Genomic DNA, 16,793 nt, shown 5'->3' with positions numbered 1-16,793 from the left:
CTGTCCATGCAGACTATGCTAATCCTTTAGCATGATACACCAGTTTGTGTTCACAGTGCTAAAAGGATTATAGGCACACACATGTATTTGTTTTATAGTGATTTAATGAAATGTGATTTATAAAAAGGACAACAAACACTATTCCTTCTATGATATGTAACAGTTTTGGTCCCTAATGGTTTTTTCCCCTTCTTTCTACAAATTTAAGCAATCCAATTGCACCAAGCTGAGCCCAACTTTTACAACTTCAGTGCAAGGTGTGTGTTAAATTATAGCCCCTAATGGGAGGCAGCTGCAAGAAGGTGCACTTCTAAGTTATGGTCTTTGTTTAAATGATATGGTTCTACTGATTATGTGCCACAGATGGATTGAGGAAATGGAAGACAATTTTAGTAGCTCTGCACAAAAGCATCTTCCTTTTTAAAGACATCAAAAATCAAATATGAAATGTATTAAACTCCAAAGGCCGATATTTCTCTCCATTGTCAAATGGTTTCTTTAAAAGAGCCTGACAAGTTAGTTAAAACAACCCTCCTTCTAAAACCGCCTTTTAACATTTCAAACTGACTAAGCAGGAAATACTTACCGTGTGTGTTCTTTATAAATGGCTTTTGTGACAATGAAATATTTTCAGGATTCTGGCTCTGTTCCAAGCTGCTGGGTAAGGTTGCAAAACTTCTGCTCTGAAAGGCTTCCATCCATCCTAGTGATTCCCCTCCTGAAATAACAGGCTCAGTCAATTCTTTGGGTGTTCTTGCACTGTCCTATTTGCTCTCCTTTGTGAGAGTAACTGTATCCAGTGCCAAAAAGCCCAGTTTAAAAATTTTGGACACATGAGCAAGTGGCTCAGTTGTGTACAAATCTGGTGGTGCAATGAAGTCAATTGAAATGGCTTATTTGTGGATTCAAGACCAAAGAAAGTAATGCAGATACTGTATAGAGCAGTCTATGAAGGTGAACCGCCACAATGAGGTTGGTTGGAAGGTTTTGTCAAGCAGGGAAATAGATCTTGGATATCACATAAAAGAAATGTCCCACTATAACAGCTAAGAAAACATGGTGGAAATTAGGGTTATTTCAGGCAAACTTAGCAGAGGAGCATATATGCAATGAAAACAACTAAGCCTTGGACCATTTACATAAGAACATAAGAAGAGCCCTGCTGGATCAGGCCAAATGCCCATCTAATCCAGCTTCCTGTATCTCACAGCAGCCCACCAGATGCCTCAGGGAGCACACAAGACCACAAAATACCTGCGTCCTGTTGTCACTCCATTGCACCAGGTATTCTGAAGCAGCCTACTTCTAAAGCCAGAAGGTTGCACAGACCAACCATGGTTTGTAACCTGTGATGGAGTTTCTTCTAGAAATCTGTCCAGCCCCCTTTTAATGGCATCTATGCCAGTTGCCATCACCACATTCTGTGGCAAGGAGTTTCATAGTCTATTACACACTGGGGAAATAAATATTTTCTTCTGTCTCTTCGAACTCTCCCAGCATTCAATATTAGCAGATGTCCCCTGGTTCTGGTGTTGTGTGAGAGGGAAAATAACATCCCTCTATCCACTCTATCCATCTCCTGCATATGTGTACATCTCAATAGTGTCCCCCCTCAGGTACCTTTTTTCTAGGCTGAAGAGCCCCAAAGGATGTAGCCTTTCCTCATAAAAGAGGTGTCCCAGCCCAATAAGCATTTTGGTTGCTCGCTTCTGTACCTTTTCTAGTCCCAATATGTCCTTTTTGAGATGTGGTGACCTGAATTGGACACAATTTAACCCTTCTGATCTACCCTAATACAAAATATTTACATACAGTTTATAAACTGCTAAGCGTGACTTTTTTTTCTTTTAATAAGTCAAAATTAATAATGGGTTTTTTCTTGGGCATTTCTAGATGCAATGGCTTAGCCACTGTAGAGTAGGGTTTGTAGTTGGGTCTCCACCAGCCATATAGCACCCCTGTCATTATTACCATTCTGGAAGGATTTCTGTTAGCCAGCTCTGTCACGCCTAGTTTGTGGAGGTGAAATGTCTGCTGGATGATGCACAAGTTTCTTCCTAGTGTACCAGGGCTATTTTAATGTATGCATCCCACCAATGTTAACATTCAGAAAAAAAGTATCTTGCGCTCTCGCTCTCTCTCCTTCTTGAGAGACTCTGTGAGATACCCTCCTCCTTCACCATGCTGATTCTCATGTCTCTAGAACAGGGGTGCTCAAACTTTCAACTTTAGGGATGCTGGACCTTTAAAATTGTGTAGGAGAGATAATTTCAGCAGGTGCAGCTTGTCATCTGTGGGATGACAAGTTGCACCTGCTGAAATTCTCTCTTCTATACACTTGTTAAAGGTCCAGCATCCCTAAAGCTGAAAGTTTGAGCACTCCTGCTCTAGAAATATAATTACAAATAGATTATCTTCTCCCCCAGACTAACCTGTCTGGACTCAGTCTGCTGCTGTTGTCATTAGCAACACAATTAAAAGGTAACAGTTGGCATCTTGCCACACCTCCAAGACTGGCCTGGAATCAGGATCAATCTACAGGTGACTACTGAAAGTCATCCTGGAGATTTTAATGGGATCTCCTTGGCTTGGTCACTTGGTCATTACATCATGTTGGGAAGAAAACATGGTACACAGTAGCAGGGCTTTTTTTCTAATGGAACGCGGGGGAACGGAGTTCCGGCAGCTTTCTGCAGGGCCCCCTCCCCTTCAGAGGCATTCCAGGAGGGGGGAGCAAAACAAAGGCAGAGCAGACAGGCACAGGATTGGACTCTAAGGCTGCCATCCTATCCACAGTAAGCCCCATTCACGAAAGTGGACTTCTGAGTAGACATGCATAGGATTGGGCTCTTAGGCTGCAATCCTAGGCACTTTCCTGGGAGTAAGCTCCATTGACTAGAACAAGACTTACTTCAGAGTAGACATACCTAGGATTGGGCTCTTAATCCTGGCAGAGATATATATCTGCACCTGTTTTCACATGCTAAGGGCAGGTGAAAAGGGATTCTATGTGTGTACAACGTGCTGTCCAGCCTTGCCAGAGATCCTCCTCATCCTTCCCCCACAAGCATGCCCTCCGCCAGCGTTTGCAGCTCCCCTCCAGCAATGCACAGCAGCTGCTCAGGGCAGCAGGGAACATACAATTGCATGCCAAGCGCCTTCCCAAAGACACAGAGTATTCTGATACCTGAATTAAACCATATTTAATCGCTTGTTTGCAAAAGTAGCTATTTCTATGTGCACCTAAGGACCCCTCTCATGTAAGAATTTCGTTTTTGTTCTTACTCCCACAGTTACTTAGAGTAATTTTACTACATGGAACTCATGTAAGCCATTTTTCGGAATCCATTCACTGCTTCCTCTCCTCGAAGTAGTGCCACACTACTACATGCTACAATTGCAGCTGTACAGTATTTTTCCCCATGTGTAGAAAAAATAGCTAGGAGAAGGGGATGTGGAGATTGACAGCCCAATCCTATGCATGTCTACTCAGAAGTAAGTTCATCTTTAGGGGGGAAGCACATAAAAATATTTTATTTCTCCAATAAAAAATGGTTTAAAAATAAATAAATAAATAAATAAATAAATAAATAAAAGATTAACAAGTTGTGAGTTCCTGCACCTTTTTTTCCACAAAAAAAGCACTGCACAGTAGTAGAAAAATGGGTAAGAGAGTGGCGTTCTGGTGAACTCTAGTTCAGTTAAACCCTGTCAGCACTGCTCCATAGTCTTCTGCATGCCACAAAATTTAAGAACATAACATAAGAACAGCCCCACTGCATCAGGCCATAGGCCCATCTAGTCCAACTTCCTGTATCTCACAGCGGCCCACCAAATGCCCCAGGGAGCACAAAATTTAACAAAATAAATTTGTTCCCATGCCATTTGCTCTGTAGGCATCTGCATGTTGTGTCAACAAACAAAAGATTCTGGGAAAGCTTCATTCTGAAAAAATATGGCTCGCCTCATTGAGGGAAAAATGTCCTGGAATGTTCTTGTCTTTCTGTTTATAAAGTGCATTTAACTATGTTCAGAGCCATCTAAATAAGACTATTTGATGCTCATGAAAATTACTCAGGCGCCTATATTTAAAGGTATTTTGTGAGGAATGTGAGGTGCTGAGGAGTCTCAGTGCATGGATAACAGTGTCAGGAAGCGTGACTTTTTTTTCTTTTAATAAGTCAAAATTAATAATGGGTTTTTTCTTGGGCATTTCTAGATGCAATGGCTTAGCCACTGTAGAGTAGGGTTTGTAGTTGGGTCTCCACCAGCCAGATAGCACCCCTGTCATTATTACCATTCTGGAAGGATTTCTGTTAGCCAGCTCTGTCTGTTAGCCAGCTCTGTCTGTTAGCAGTTTAACCCCTGCTAACTGGTTAAGAGGCACTTTTTCTAGTGGGTGCTCCTCTTTTATTTAGCAGGGGGAGAGTAACTGGCCCACCTCACCCCAGCACTGTCTTTTCTAGTGGCTGTCTGCTGGTGTTGCATCTTTTTAGATTGTGAGCCCTTTTGGGACAGGGAGCCATTAGATATTTGATTTTCTCTGTAAACCGCTTTGTGAACTTTTTGTTGAAAAGCAGTATATAAATACTGTTGTTGTTGTTGTTGTTGTTGAAGAGCATCCTTGACACCAGGTGTCCCACACACAGACACACAAAATTTACCTCCCCTTTTTCAGTTTATTAGCATGCACATTAGCACGATTGCCATGTCTTCCAAGCTGGCTGGATTGCCACCTCCCACCAAGCCAGGAAACGAGAAGGCAGCGCAGAATGGTGATGACCACCCCCATGACAGCAAGAACCATTTCCCACCTCCTGCACCATAGTCACAATCTTTGGCGATAGCGCTAGGTGCAGGTTCTCCACTCCATCCTTCCACTGACTCATCGTCCCTTCTTACCTTTATCCTACATCATGATCTTCATTCTGCCTCCCTGTTTTCAAATAGAGCCACATGACACGCTGGAACAGGAAATTTGGGAGAAGCACCACCCCATTTTGGAGTAGACATGCATTGGATTGCAACTAGTCAAGGAGGCTAGACTTGACATCTAATGAGGCCCCGTTAAAATCTCCAGGATTGCTTTTAGAAGTCACCTGGAGAGGGATGCTGATTCCTGGAGGCTCCAGGCCACCCTTGGCAACCCTACACATTGTCCTCATTCGTGTAAACCTCAGATAGTACAGTAAGTCTGAATATGTACCAAACAGGTACAGTACATAATACAGGTTTACTATACAGGTAGGCAAAATTAACTGATTCTTTAGCCAACTCAGGATTCCCCTGCATGATGTATGAAATTCTGCAGTGTGAGTATAGGCAGATGCTGGGTGTAGGCCAAGCAGAACGTGTACTTTTTCTGATTTGCATACTGTCCGTTTCTGGACAAAGAGGAGAGATGCTGGCTGTAGGGCAGCTTTAGTGAAATATCAGGCCTGTAGCTGATGGGCTTTGTAGAATAGGGTAAGGAGAGTTGAGGTGTCCCTTTGGGGTCTGGGGGTGAAGGTTGGGTGGCAGCCAATTTCAGAATTATAAAGAACATTTCACAAACCAGTGACACTGGACTACTTGGAGTCAGTCATTTTTGTTTTAGTTTTCATTGATTTGGTTTGAATATAGTCAGTAATGTTCCAGGCAGCTAATCTCATAAATCTAAGCTGTGCAAAATACAAGGGAGCAGAGGAAGCACATGAAGGAAGTACAAGTGGGCTTCCTCCCCCCTCCTCCACTGTAGCCCCTGTGCGCTCAGAAAAACCACTTTTGAGGACTCAAACATGCTCCAGGAGTGTAGAGAGCTATCGCAGAAGGGGGGAATTAATGAAAATCAGAGGGCCACCTTGCAAGGACAGAATTTTCACCCATGCAAGGCACCTCTAGATCCAATCCATATTCCACATAAACTACTCTAGGTCTTCAGTTTTTATATTCCAAAAATATTCTTATATATTCCAAAAATATATTACTGAAAAATGTCTTCAGGTGCACTGGCTGCCTTTCGTTTTTTGCATAGAGTTGAAAGGGTCTTCAAGGTCAACCTCCTGTAAGAAGCAGGAAAATTGTCTTCAGCGCTTCTATAAAGAAGATCACAGGCTAAAACATAGATTCCACTTAAATTTTTGTGGGCTTCTGTCTAGCCAAGAAGGCAATCAAGCTATATAGTGATTTTTGTGACTGTTTCTCAAATCGCAATGGAAATATTCAGTCAAGCAAGACATTCTTTTATGCTGTCAGATTGCTGATCTAGCTTTGAAATGATTCAAGCAAAATGATCAGGAGTAAAAATTATATATTAGAAACTGCTCAAAGTCTTATTGTGAAACTGACAAAACATTTGAAAAGCAGACAAAAATTTGGACAAGGGAAAACGACTTTGACAACTGGGTTCCCAAGGCTTGTGGACAGCTTTAATAGTTGATGTCTTCAGTCTGACAGTTTGCTTTTCTTATCCACAAATCTTCCAGCATTTTGCAAAACTGTGAGTCCCATTTATTGCAATAAGATGTGTGCTGGCAAACTGAATTGTGACTGAGCTGCAGACAGTCTGGCGTAGAGAGGTGAACACTGGCTAGGTCACTGCCACAAATGGATAGCTGCAGAGAAGCACTTCACTTCATATTGCACATTTGTGAGGGTCAATCGTGTGGATTACCCAGATTATGTGGTTGCTTTCTACAGCAGCACTGTGCCTTCACTGTAGGGGCAAAATTCTGCACTGGGCCCCTCACGGCACCCCTTACCTTCCCTGTAATGGTGCATTGTGGGCACTACTGCTGCCACTGGTGCTAAGGATTCAGGAGTCAACTCAGCTGAGTGAGCCCTTCATGACTGTGGGCCCTAGGCACGTGTCTGACCTGGCCAACCCCTGAAGCCGCTCCCAGGGCCGCCCTGTACAGTTTTGCAAGTTGTGCGCTGCAAAATGGCAACACATCCAAGGGAGTGCAATTCAGGCATTTGGATGGGGGGAAGGAGGAGGATGCTGGAGGAATGTCACTCCTGGTGGGGAGGAAGGGGCGCCTTTTTCTATTGCACACAGAAGCACTTTTTTCCTAATGCTCACAACAGCACAATACGGGCTAGCGGCAGCCCTGGTCACTTCTGTGCGTGATGCCACCCTCCTGGCCAACCGCTGCTGCCAAAAATGGTTTTCAACAGCTATCGTATTGCTTAGGCAATGAATGATTCAGGTCTAAATAGTGACCAAATGAACTTTAAGTGCTTTAAGGCAGGGCAGAAATGGAAGACTTACCAACTGGCACAGCAGAAAATACCTCAGGGATTGCCACGGGAACATTTTGTTGTCTGTCCTGTGTGATCACTGTGATCTGCATTTGAAGCCACGGCTCTTGCCTGGGTGAAAGACAACCTGAAGGCTTCAGCAACCATTCTCAGCCTCTCTTTTCCTTCTGCAACTACTGCACCTATTGCCTCATGGGCTCCAGTTTTCTAGAAACATGCCTCAACACAGAGTGGGTACCCTGGCTCTTAGCCGTTCTCTTTGTCCATGGTTTCTGCCCTTTTCCCTCATGTCTCTGATATCCTGTACATAAGCTTTTCAGTAAAGACTTGATTTCCTCAGCACAATTCCTCTCAGACTCAAAGCTTAGTACGTGGAGGTTTAAGATGAAGAATTATTTTTTCCCTAAGTATCAGTGTTCCCTTAATGCAGTGGTTCCCAACTGTCAGGAGCCCGCAGACCACTGAGGCAAAAATGGGAATTGTTGTGGACCACAGGTGGACCACCTTTTCAGCCACACTAGACGCTGTTCCAGAACCACCATTCAGAGCACGATACCATAGTATTTCGAGACTGAAGGTTGCCAACAGTGTGTGGACCACATGCAACCTCCTCTGTTCCCACCACACAAAAAAATACAATTCAATTTGTTAGCCCATGGGGGAGTTCTTGGTGAGACAATGGAAATGCCATCTGTGGGGGTGGGGGTGGGGAGGTCCATTCTCCACCCTCTCTGGTTGTCAATGGAGAAGCATCTCAGTGAGTGAGTACTCCTCCACAGACTACCAGAAAGGGTGGAGAATGGACCTTCCTACAGCTGGCACTTCAGCAAGCACTGGACAACCAGTGAGGGCAAATGGACTACCTATAGTCACAGCCAACTCTTTAGTGATCCATGGAGGAAAGCTCACTTGGAGAGACACTGGAAGTGATCAAAGGTTATCATCTTTTTTTTGTTTTCCCTGAGGCCTTACGGACCACTTCTCAGGGTCTCATGGACCACCTGTGGTCCCTGGACCACAGGTTGGGAACCACTGCCTTAATGGCTTTTAAATGGAATTGATCCAAGACTTGTGGGTGTGTATCTTTGTCTGGATTAAGGAAAGAGGAGAAAGGGATGAAAACAAACAAACAAAAAAGATAATGATAAACAGCGATGGCTTAACAGACTAGAATCTAATTGTGCATCTCTATTTCACATGTAGTACTTTACGTTGCATTTGGTGGCATCCGGAGTTTTGGTATAGTGGTCCTTTGGAGGCTTGTTGGACCAGGCCAAAGGCCCATCTAGTCCAGCATCCTATTTTCCACAGTGACCCAGCAGCTGCCTTTGGAAAGCTCACAACCAGCAGACAAAGGCACATTTTGCTCTTGTCATTACTTCTCTGCAACTGGTGTTCAAAGGCATTCCCATCACAGCACAGTCCTTACACATGTCATTCAGAAATTCTATATGGGGTGCAATGGAAGGAAGGTACTCTTAGATAGCCATGTCTGAGATCACACTCTTAAACCTTTTCAATTATCATGGCAAAGCAAATAATAAGGAGATACATTTGGTGACTGAAAACACAACAGCTCACCAATCACAACTCTCATCTACTAGATTGCTTTGACGACATTCAGAGATCAACAGCAAGTAGCAGAGCACATTAAATAAGCAGTTCATAAATTCAGCTTGTCTCAAGGGAGGGATACAACTTTAATTTAGAAGAACAATCCATTTTTTGTGGTTTGGGTTTTCACCTTTGTTCCGTTTGTGTCAAAGCTTAATTCCACCATCACACATTGAGATAACCATCTGTTTTCCATTTTCGTTCTGATTTCATTGGGGAAAGGGGGCTCCAGGCCCTTCTGAAAAATAGGTCAAGCGGGGTTTTATTTTTCATATTATTTTACAGAGTCTTTATGTTTTCCACTTAGATGGTCCATACGAGTCATACCATGAGAGACAAGCCCCGTATTAAAATACTGTGATTTTCATATAAAGCAGCTTTTCAGAACAATAAAAACTGAATTTCTAGGGTGCCAATCACTGTTTTGGAAGGATGACAGGAAACACTCATATTGAAATCCTTGAGAAAAAGAGAATAAGGAAGTTGGATTTATGGACTTTCAACCAATGGTTGGAGCCTAATCCTTTAACAGCGATTTCACACATTACATTTTCAGCAGCATAAGGACGCCTCTCCCAGCTCCCTCTCTTTCTCATCCCATCAGCCATCTATGAGAGGCAAAGTTTCACATTTGCTCCCACTTAAAGGGATCATTAACCAAAGTTGTGAACTCATCCATAATAGGCATTTGAAAATCCCAGTTAAAATCAACTGGTTTGTCAAAAAGTCAATCATTCATTCTATACTCTATATATATTCATTCTATACTCTATATTCTGTATATTCTATCATTAATTTTTTAAACATTATTTCATCTTTAAAGTAAATCTATGAAGTTTTAAATACAACATAAAAGATTACAAAGCGTGGTGGAAAATGTACTGTCCCATTCAATGCCTGGTTGCTGGAATCCCTGAGGCAAAGCCCTTGCACTGAGGCCCCCAAGCTTGCCAGTAGCAGAGAATGATCACCCCAAACACTGGTGAATGGGGGGGGGGGTGGAATCTGCAGTAACTGACTGGTACTGGGTAGTTCAGGAGGTTTGCCTGGCCAAGTGAGCCCTGGTATGTGTAGGCTCTGAGCTGCTCCAATCCCATAACACCAATAGAAATCTATCTATCTAGCAATCTACCCAGAAATCTAGCTGACTGCACTCTTCTTTGTCAATGAGGAAAGAGAATATGTGAAAAACAGAATGTGAAAAACAGAATGTGAAAAAGTGTGACATCTAATAACATGGTACTGAATGGTACTCTGAGCCTGTTCAGATGACCAAATGGCCTCATTGTGAGCCATCTCAATACAACAAAAACATGGTACCCCCCACAAGGGGTTGTATATTTTCCCCACAATGTTGTAGAGTGATGCTGCTTCTGAAGAATCATGGGAAGATCAATGTTTGCTAGAGATCCTAGGCTAAAGCCCTACACTGCCCACTCCATGGTGCTTCCCAGTTATCACTTATCCTTAAGCTATTTCTACCTAATGTTGCATATATGCAACAGGGATCAAATGTGTACACCTGTGGGCTGGGCAGAAATGGGTTAATGATGCTTTGTGTTCTACATCTAACACCAGTGCTAAGGTTTCAGGAGTCGGCTCAGCCTGGCGGACGTTCTGTAGGGGATGGGACTTCGACTCATGTTCTACCTGGTCAGCCTCTGAAGGCAACTAGCTAACAGTTGTATATAGTAGGTCCCAGGATGCTGAGAAGCAGAAGGTCCTCCTTCCACAGAATAGGATTCTGAAAATAAACACCATTTGCATCACATTCATTGCTATATAAAGAAAATAATCCAAACTTCCCTTCTAGTTCCTTCAAAGATATTTCACCTAAGGATTGAAGTAACCAACATCAAAACAAAGTTATAACATAAAGCCATTAGTGTTTTAATAGAGTGATTGTTTCATCCACATGCTTGTCTAGATAACTTGCTTGTGCACCATGGATTGTGACTAATATGTGATCCTCACTGTGTTTTGCTAGTGAACGTTGTGGCAATGCTTCAGGAATTCTGGGAGAGCAAGCAGAAGCAGAAAGGTGTGTTTTCAAGCGAAGGCACCGTTGTATACGAGTCACTAAACTCACCTGGACCTCCATTTGTGAGTTACGTCACCCTGCCTGGAGGAAGCTGCTTTGGTAACTTTCAGGTAAGAGTGTACTCTTCTGGGGCATTTAATGAAAAGGGTCATATTGCAATAAGTTCTACATTTCACCCTTTTCTCATAGCAGTTGACTTGGTATCAGCTAGTGAAGCTGATTGGGAACCAGTTCAGACAGGTAACATCAAGATGTTTTATGCCTCTAACAACTTTATTCCAAAACCAGGAAGCTCCCAGGATGTAGTTCTTCACAGGTTCAAATCTGCTCACCGAGCAAATTGCAGCTAGTCATGGAATTTTCCAAATGAAAAAAGGTCAGGATACTCAAAAGCTGGGCAGGGGTTGTTCTGAAAATCCAAAGTCTGACCTGTGGGGCCTGAGGCTTCCCTGCCATCAGCCCAATTCATAAAGCCATGAGACTGACCTGGGTCATGCTTACCTGGCATGCCTAGGCATCACATTCACATGTGTGCAGCAGCATGTTGGGCAACTGTTGCCTCTGAATACCAGATGCAGGGAGCAACTGTAGGAGATGGCTGTTGCTTTCATGTCCAGCTTGTGGGCTTCCCAGAGGTATTCGGCTGGTCATGATGGGAAACAGGATATGGACTAGACGGGCCTTTGACCTGATCCAGCAGGGATCTTACACCTCCTTGTAAACATAAAATGACACTACATTTCTGACAAGAACAGTAGTACTGTGCTTGGAAAGAAAATGTCACTTGCAGAGAAGACTGCTCTTTTTAAAGTTTTTTAGGCCTCAGTGCTGTTAACAATGTTGATTCAAGTTGGGAGTACCTTGAACCTATCAGATCTCTTGAAATCCTTGTCATGATGCTGGGCTGCCAAGTTTAGTCAACGTTATATACTTCTTAAAATATGATGTGTGAACAGAATTGTGGACATGGTCTGTCTGTGGTGGATTTTCTCAATGCTTCCTATAAAATTCTATTCGGTACCTTAAGTTATAGGCCATCATCACTGTATAATATTTCACTCTGCTCCACCAACACTTGCAAATGCATCAATAATCATTCCTATTAGTCACATAATCAAATGCCTCCCCTGTGCATTCCAAAGAAGTTGATGATGCACTTTATTGATGTTAGCATCCATTATGTGTACCTCCCATTATCAATACTTGTGCTTCAACAACTGACTTCACTCTAGTTGTACATGTGTGAGAGGATATTGGAGAAGCTACAGAGGCCAAATTCCGTTTCCTCTTTAGATGGGCCCCTGTAGATTCATCCCTCCAGGAAGAACATTAAGATGAGTCTAATTGCAAAGAGCAATTTGTGAAGAGCAGGGAAATGGCACTGGAAAGGTTTAACAGAGATACCAAGGGAATGGGCTGACAGTACATTAGCTGATACACAGACATACTTCCCCTCTGCAAAATTCTGGTAAACTTAATGAGTTCAGACAAAATTCACTGAGAATTTCTCTTGCAAAGCTGGATGTTGCGCAAGGACTATATCAATTTGGATGAGACCTGCACAGGACTTCCTTTTTATTACTTATGTGTTTATGAAGAGTGCTAGCAGAGTGCACTGGATAAATGACTTGCTGAACATGGAACTAAAAACAATATCATAGGGTCGCAAGGCTTTCTGTGTTTGCCAGTTGCTCATATATTCTTCTGTACCCCATCCCTGTCCCTAAGCACTCATTATAAACTAAGGGGTGAGCAACAAAGAAGACACGTAATTTGTAGAAAGGAAAGGGGGAAGAGGGTATATAATTTGTGGGGAAAGGCAGAAGTTATATTGAAACAGCATGGAAATCCAACAAGAAGCATTGCGTGATTTTGTACTTCTCTAGAATGTCTTGAGTTGGGTTTTTTTTTTTTTTTTTATGGCACAGACCAGTAAACTTTCAATGATATCCCTTTGGAGTTGTATCCCAGTCTGATAGTAAGAAGAGATTGTGAGCTGTATATCACTTTGACTTTTCAACAAACCAGGTAGGCAGTCCATTGGGGAAACCAACTGGTTAGGGTCAATTAAGTGTATCAAAAGAATTCTGAGCTTCAAGTCACAGAGCTGCCATTTACCATTATAATGTCAATCAGCCACAAATGTGGCATATACTCAACCTACCAATCATGAATCCTACCTGATTATTGCATAATATTGAAGGTAAAATTCCTTTAAATTTATTGGTCATGACTACATTTCTTTCGTATCCCCGTCGAGCAGGTAAATGAGTGAGTAGCTAGTGCATTCCAGTGGGCCCTTATCTGGTTTTTAAATGGGTGAGAAATTGGCTTCTCATAGGATAAACTAGTCTGTCACTCAGTGACAGGCAAAATGACACATCATGTGAAGCCTATTAACAACAGACAGACTTGAAACAGGGAATAAGCCTGAAGTGTCCCTATCTTGTAAAAAAAGCCATGGTCAGCATGTGAACCTTGTCATGTGAACCTTGGTGAGGATGTGAACCTTGGTCAGGATCACAATGGGGGGCGGGGGTGATACCCACAAAAAAATGTTCCCATGAAAAATAATCCCAAAGTGATTGTTTCTCCCCAAAGCAGCCATTTGCAACATGTAGGGACAATTTTCAGAAGGGATCTTTTACCGTTAATTACCAACTTTATGCCACCTGTTCTTTGACCCTTAGTTGTGGGGCTTTTTCCTTTCTTGGTCATATTAGGCAATGACTATTTGTGATGTTGCATCAATGTAAAAGATGCTTTATATTCAGAGGAGCAGTAGCTTTGGGGAGCTTTGCAATTCCTTACCTCCATTAATATAAAATGTCTGTGACGTCTGGTTTGATATATCTGTACATGGGTGTACTTCAAGTATTTGCCCAATTCCATTTACGTCAGGACTTAGCAAACTGCAGCCATTCATGCAAACAGAACGTTATTTTCCATTGACTGTAAAGGAGGGCAATTTGAGGCCTATCTGATAAATTTCTGGCTCCCCTTTTGTTGAACTCTGATGTCAACCCACTCATAACTCTAGCAGATGTTTTTGCTTTTCTTACCAATGGGAATGTCACTGACCAAGTATTTATTCAAATCTAATGAAGGAGCTTTAATACATCTTTAATTAACTACAAGTGAGTGTATATAACTGTAAAAACATTGTTTTTTTAATCATTTGGAGGATTAAGCAGGAAAGATCTGTCTATACTGAAGCTTAACACAAACGAACATAAATATTAAGACTGATTGTCAGAGTTTGCAGACACCTGTGTCCGATATTAAAGAACCATAGATTTTGCTGTAATCTCAATATTGTATATTGTTGCGGGGAGAGGTGGGCTTGTGGATTAGAAATTCCTTACCTCTGGAAATCTTCCTCCCTCAAACTGCCCCTCCTTGCTGGCTTTCTGAAAGGGTATGAAGATCTTTTTATTTTGCAGCACTTTTAATTAGAGTGTAACTATTTTTGTCATTTTTTGCTTCTGTGTTTGTGTTTGTTGTGTCGGAAGTTTTTGTAAATGCATTTGTTAACTCTTTTGATTGTCTTGTATTTTTTTCATTGATAATGATTATTGTTGTTTTTGCAAGCCACCTTCCCAAAAGAAATACATTATTTAATATTTGAAATAAAATATTTGAGAAGATAGGGAAACTCTGAAGAGCCCGCAACCAGAGAGTGTAAAATCAATAATGCTGAGCGAGATGGGCCAGTGGTCTGCTTTGGCCTCAGACCAGGTCCAGTATGTTAGCAATGTGACTTTTCCAGTTCAACTCTTGCCTCTGTCATGAATCCACTAATTGGCCTCCTATGCATGCCACCCCCTCACAGCCTCAGCTCCCCAGCGGCAGTTCAGGATCAAGAGTAAGAACTAATCAGGTCAATATGGTAAGGATTATATCCAACAAATTCATGTGGTATATTTATATCTTCCCCCAAAAATGCAACACGCATGCATATTATGATTCTCTGTGTCTCATCCTTCTATATCAAGATACACTTAGGGCAGCAAAGCAAAACAGGCCCTTCATGATGCCCCCAATAGAGCATTGGGAGCAACCACTGCTGCTGATATTGAGGGCTAAGGACCTGATCAGGTTGGCTCTCTGTTTGGCACGAGCCCCTGACCACTGCCTGGAGGACTTAATCCTCTGGAGCAGAGGTGTCCAAAGTTTTTGGCAGGAGGGCCACATCAGCTCTCTGACACTGTGTCAGGCTGGGGGGGGGGGGAGAGAATTAATTTACATTTAAAATTTGAATAAATTAACATAAGTTTACATAAATGAATATATTAAAGATGAACTTATATGAATGAATGAAGGTCTTGCAATAGCTCAAGGCCTATAAAAGGCCTTGCACAAAGCAAGGCTGGCCTTTCCTTTGCTGCCACTGCTGCATCACAGATGTGAAAGAGCAAGCAGTGGAGGGAGCTCTCATCCCACAGCTCACACGAAAGGTCAAACAGTCGCCCTCACGCTGAGAGAAGTTGCATTGAGCCAGTGCAGGCTTCAACAAATCTCTGGAGGGCCAGAGGCTCATTGGAGACTGGGGGCTCCCTGAGGGCCGCATTGAGAGGCCTCAAGGGCCACAAGTGGCCCCCAGGCCGGGGTTTGGGCACCCCTGCTCTGGAGGAACAGAACCCTTGGGTGCCACTCAGAACAATCCTCTGCCTGTTTACTCAGAACCAAAACTTAGGAGTTCAGTGGGGCGGATTCCCAAGATCGCAATCTAAAAATCAGAACTAGAGAACAACTAAAAGTTGTTCTCAAAACCTGGCTAAAATCAAGCAAGCCTGGGCATGCCTCTCTTCAGAAGCCATTGCAGAATCTCGGTGCAGCACCAAAATACATAGCATCCAAGTTTGAATCCCGACGAGCCATGAAACTTCCTGGGTGACCTTGGTCACTATCTCTTAGCCGTACCTACCTCACAGGGTTGTTGTGAGGATGTCATGAATATGTACAGTTTAGGCCTAGGTTAGTATGTGAAGCCTGAACCAAACTAAGTCAGTAACGGAGAAGTGGCTAGCAGTTCCTAGCTGCAAGAATGTGAGTAAACAAACAAAAAGATTGTTGTCTCTCCTTTGCTGGCCAGAAAGGACAGACAACAAGAATTACAACCCATTGGAATGTTTAACACCTCAGTAGACTGAGGGGCGCCTGATCAAGCGGAATGGAATGCAGCTATGGATCTCCAGTTGGGAGGGGTAAGAACTAGGAGGGCTAGCAATCAGACCCACTCTGAGAAGGTTCTGTCCTCAAAAGTTTCTGATTGGACAGTCTAAATAAGTATGAAGTCACCTCAGTACTATTAGCATAAGAAGTATAATAATGAGTGCCCCAAGGGGTGTGTCCGGCCCTTCTTGGACAGAGGTTTTGGGTGCAGCATACTACTCGCGGGGAGCCCATTGTCCACCATGGGCATCTGGCCTCACAGGTAGCCTGTAGCTAAAAGATCTACAAGAGTAACTGATCCAGGTGAGAGATAGGGATTAATAGAGATAGCCAGTTAGCTTTATTATTTTATTACTGATACGTTTCCTAGATGTTTATGCCTCTAGCATTTGCTGCCTTACTGTAACTTTATGCAACCTTATGTACTTAATAAACTAAAATCTCTTTTACCAAGTTGTTTCATTGTCTGTTGGGGACAAAGGTTCAGAATCCTGCCTAGCTGTTCAGCAAGCAACCAAGTGCTCGTTGAAGTCTAGTAACTTGAGGACTGAAGCTTTAATTGGAGAAAGCGCTCACTGCCTGCAAGGGATAGCGTTAAGCCTAGAGGGTCTCAGTGTCCCTGGACTGATGCACTGGCACATACAGGGTGGTGGCAGTACTACTGAACAGGGGGGCCTTGAAGGCTTTAGGGTTCGAGAGCCAAGAACTCTGAGCACCCCAAACC

The 16,793-nt window shown here is 42.9% G+C and overlaps 1 protein-coding gene across 1 annotated transcript in view; it reads left to right on the top strand.

Moving 5' to 3' along the window:
* Positions 1–16,793, top strand: part of LIX1 (limb and CNS expressed 1) — a 48,708-nt gene that overhangs the window by 5,824 nt on the left and 26,091 nt on the right. Inside the window, exon 2 of the mRNA XM_066616795.1 lies at positions 10,841–11,004. Within this exon, the coding sequence (XP_066472892.1) occupies positions 10,841–11,004 (164 nt within the window). The remainder of the gene's footprint in view (positions 1–10,840; positions 11,005–16,793) is intronic.

Source organism: Tiliqua scincoides, chromosome 2 (genome assembly GCF_035046505.1).
Source record: "Tiliqua scincoides isolate rTilSci1 chromosome 2, rTilSci1.hap2, whole genome shotgun sequence".
NCBI lineage: Eukaryota > Metazoa > Chordata > Lepidosauria > Squamata > Scincidae > Tiliqua > Tiliqua scincoides.
This window is presented reverse-complemented; position numbering and strand designations above follow the sequence as displayed.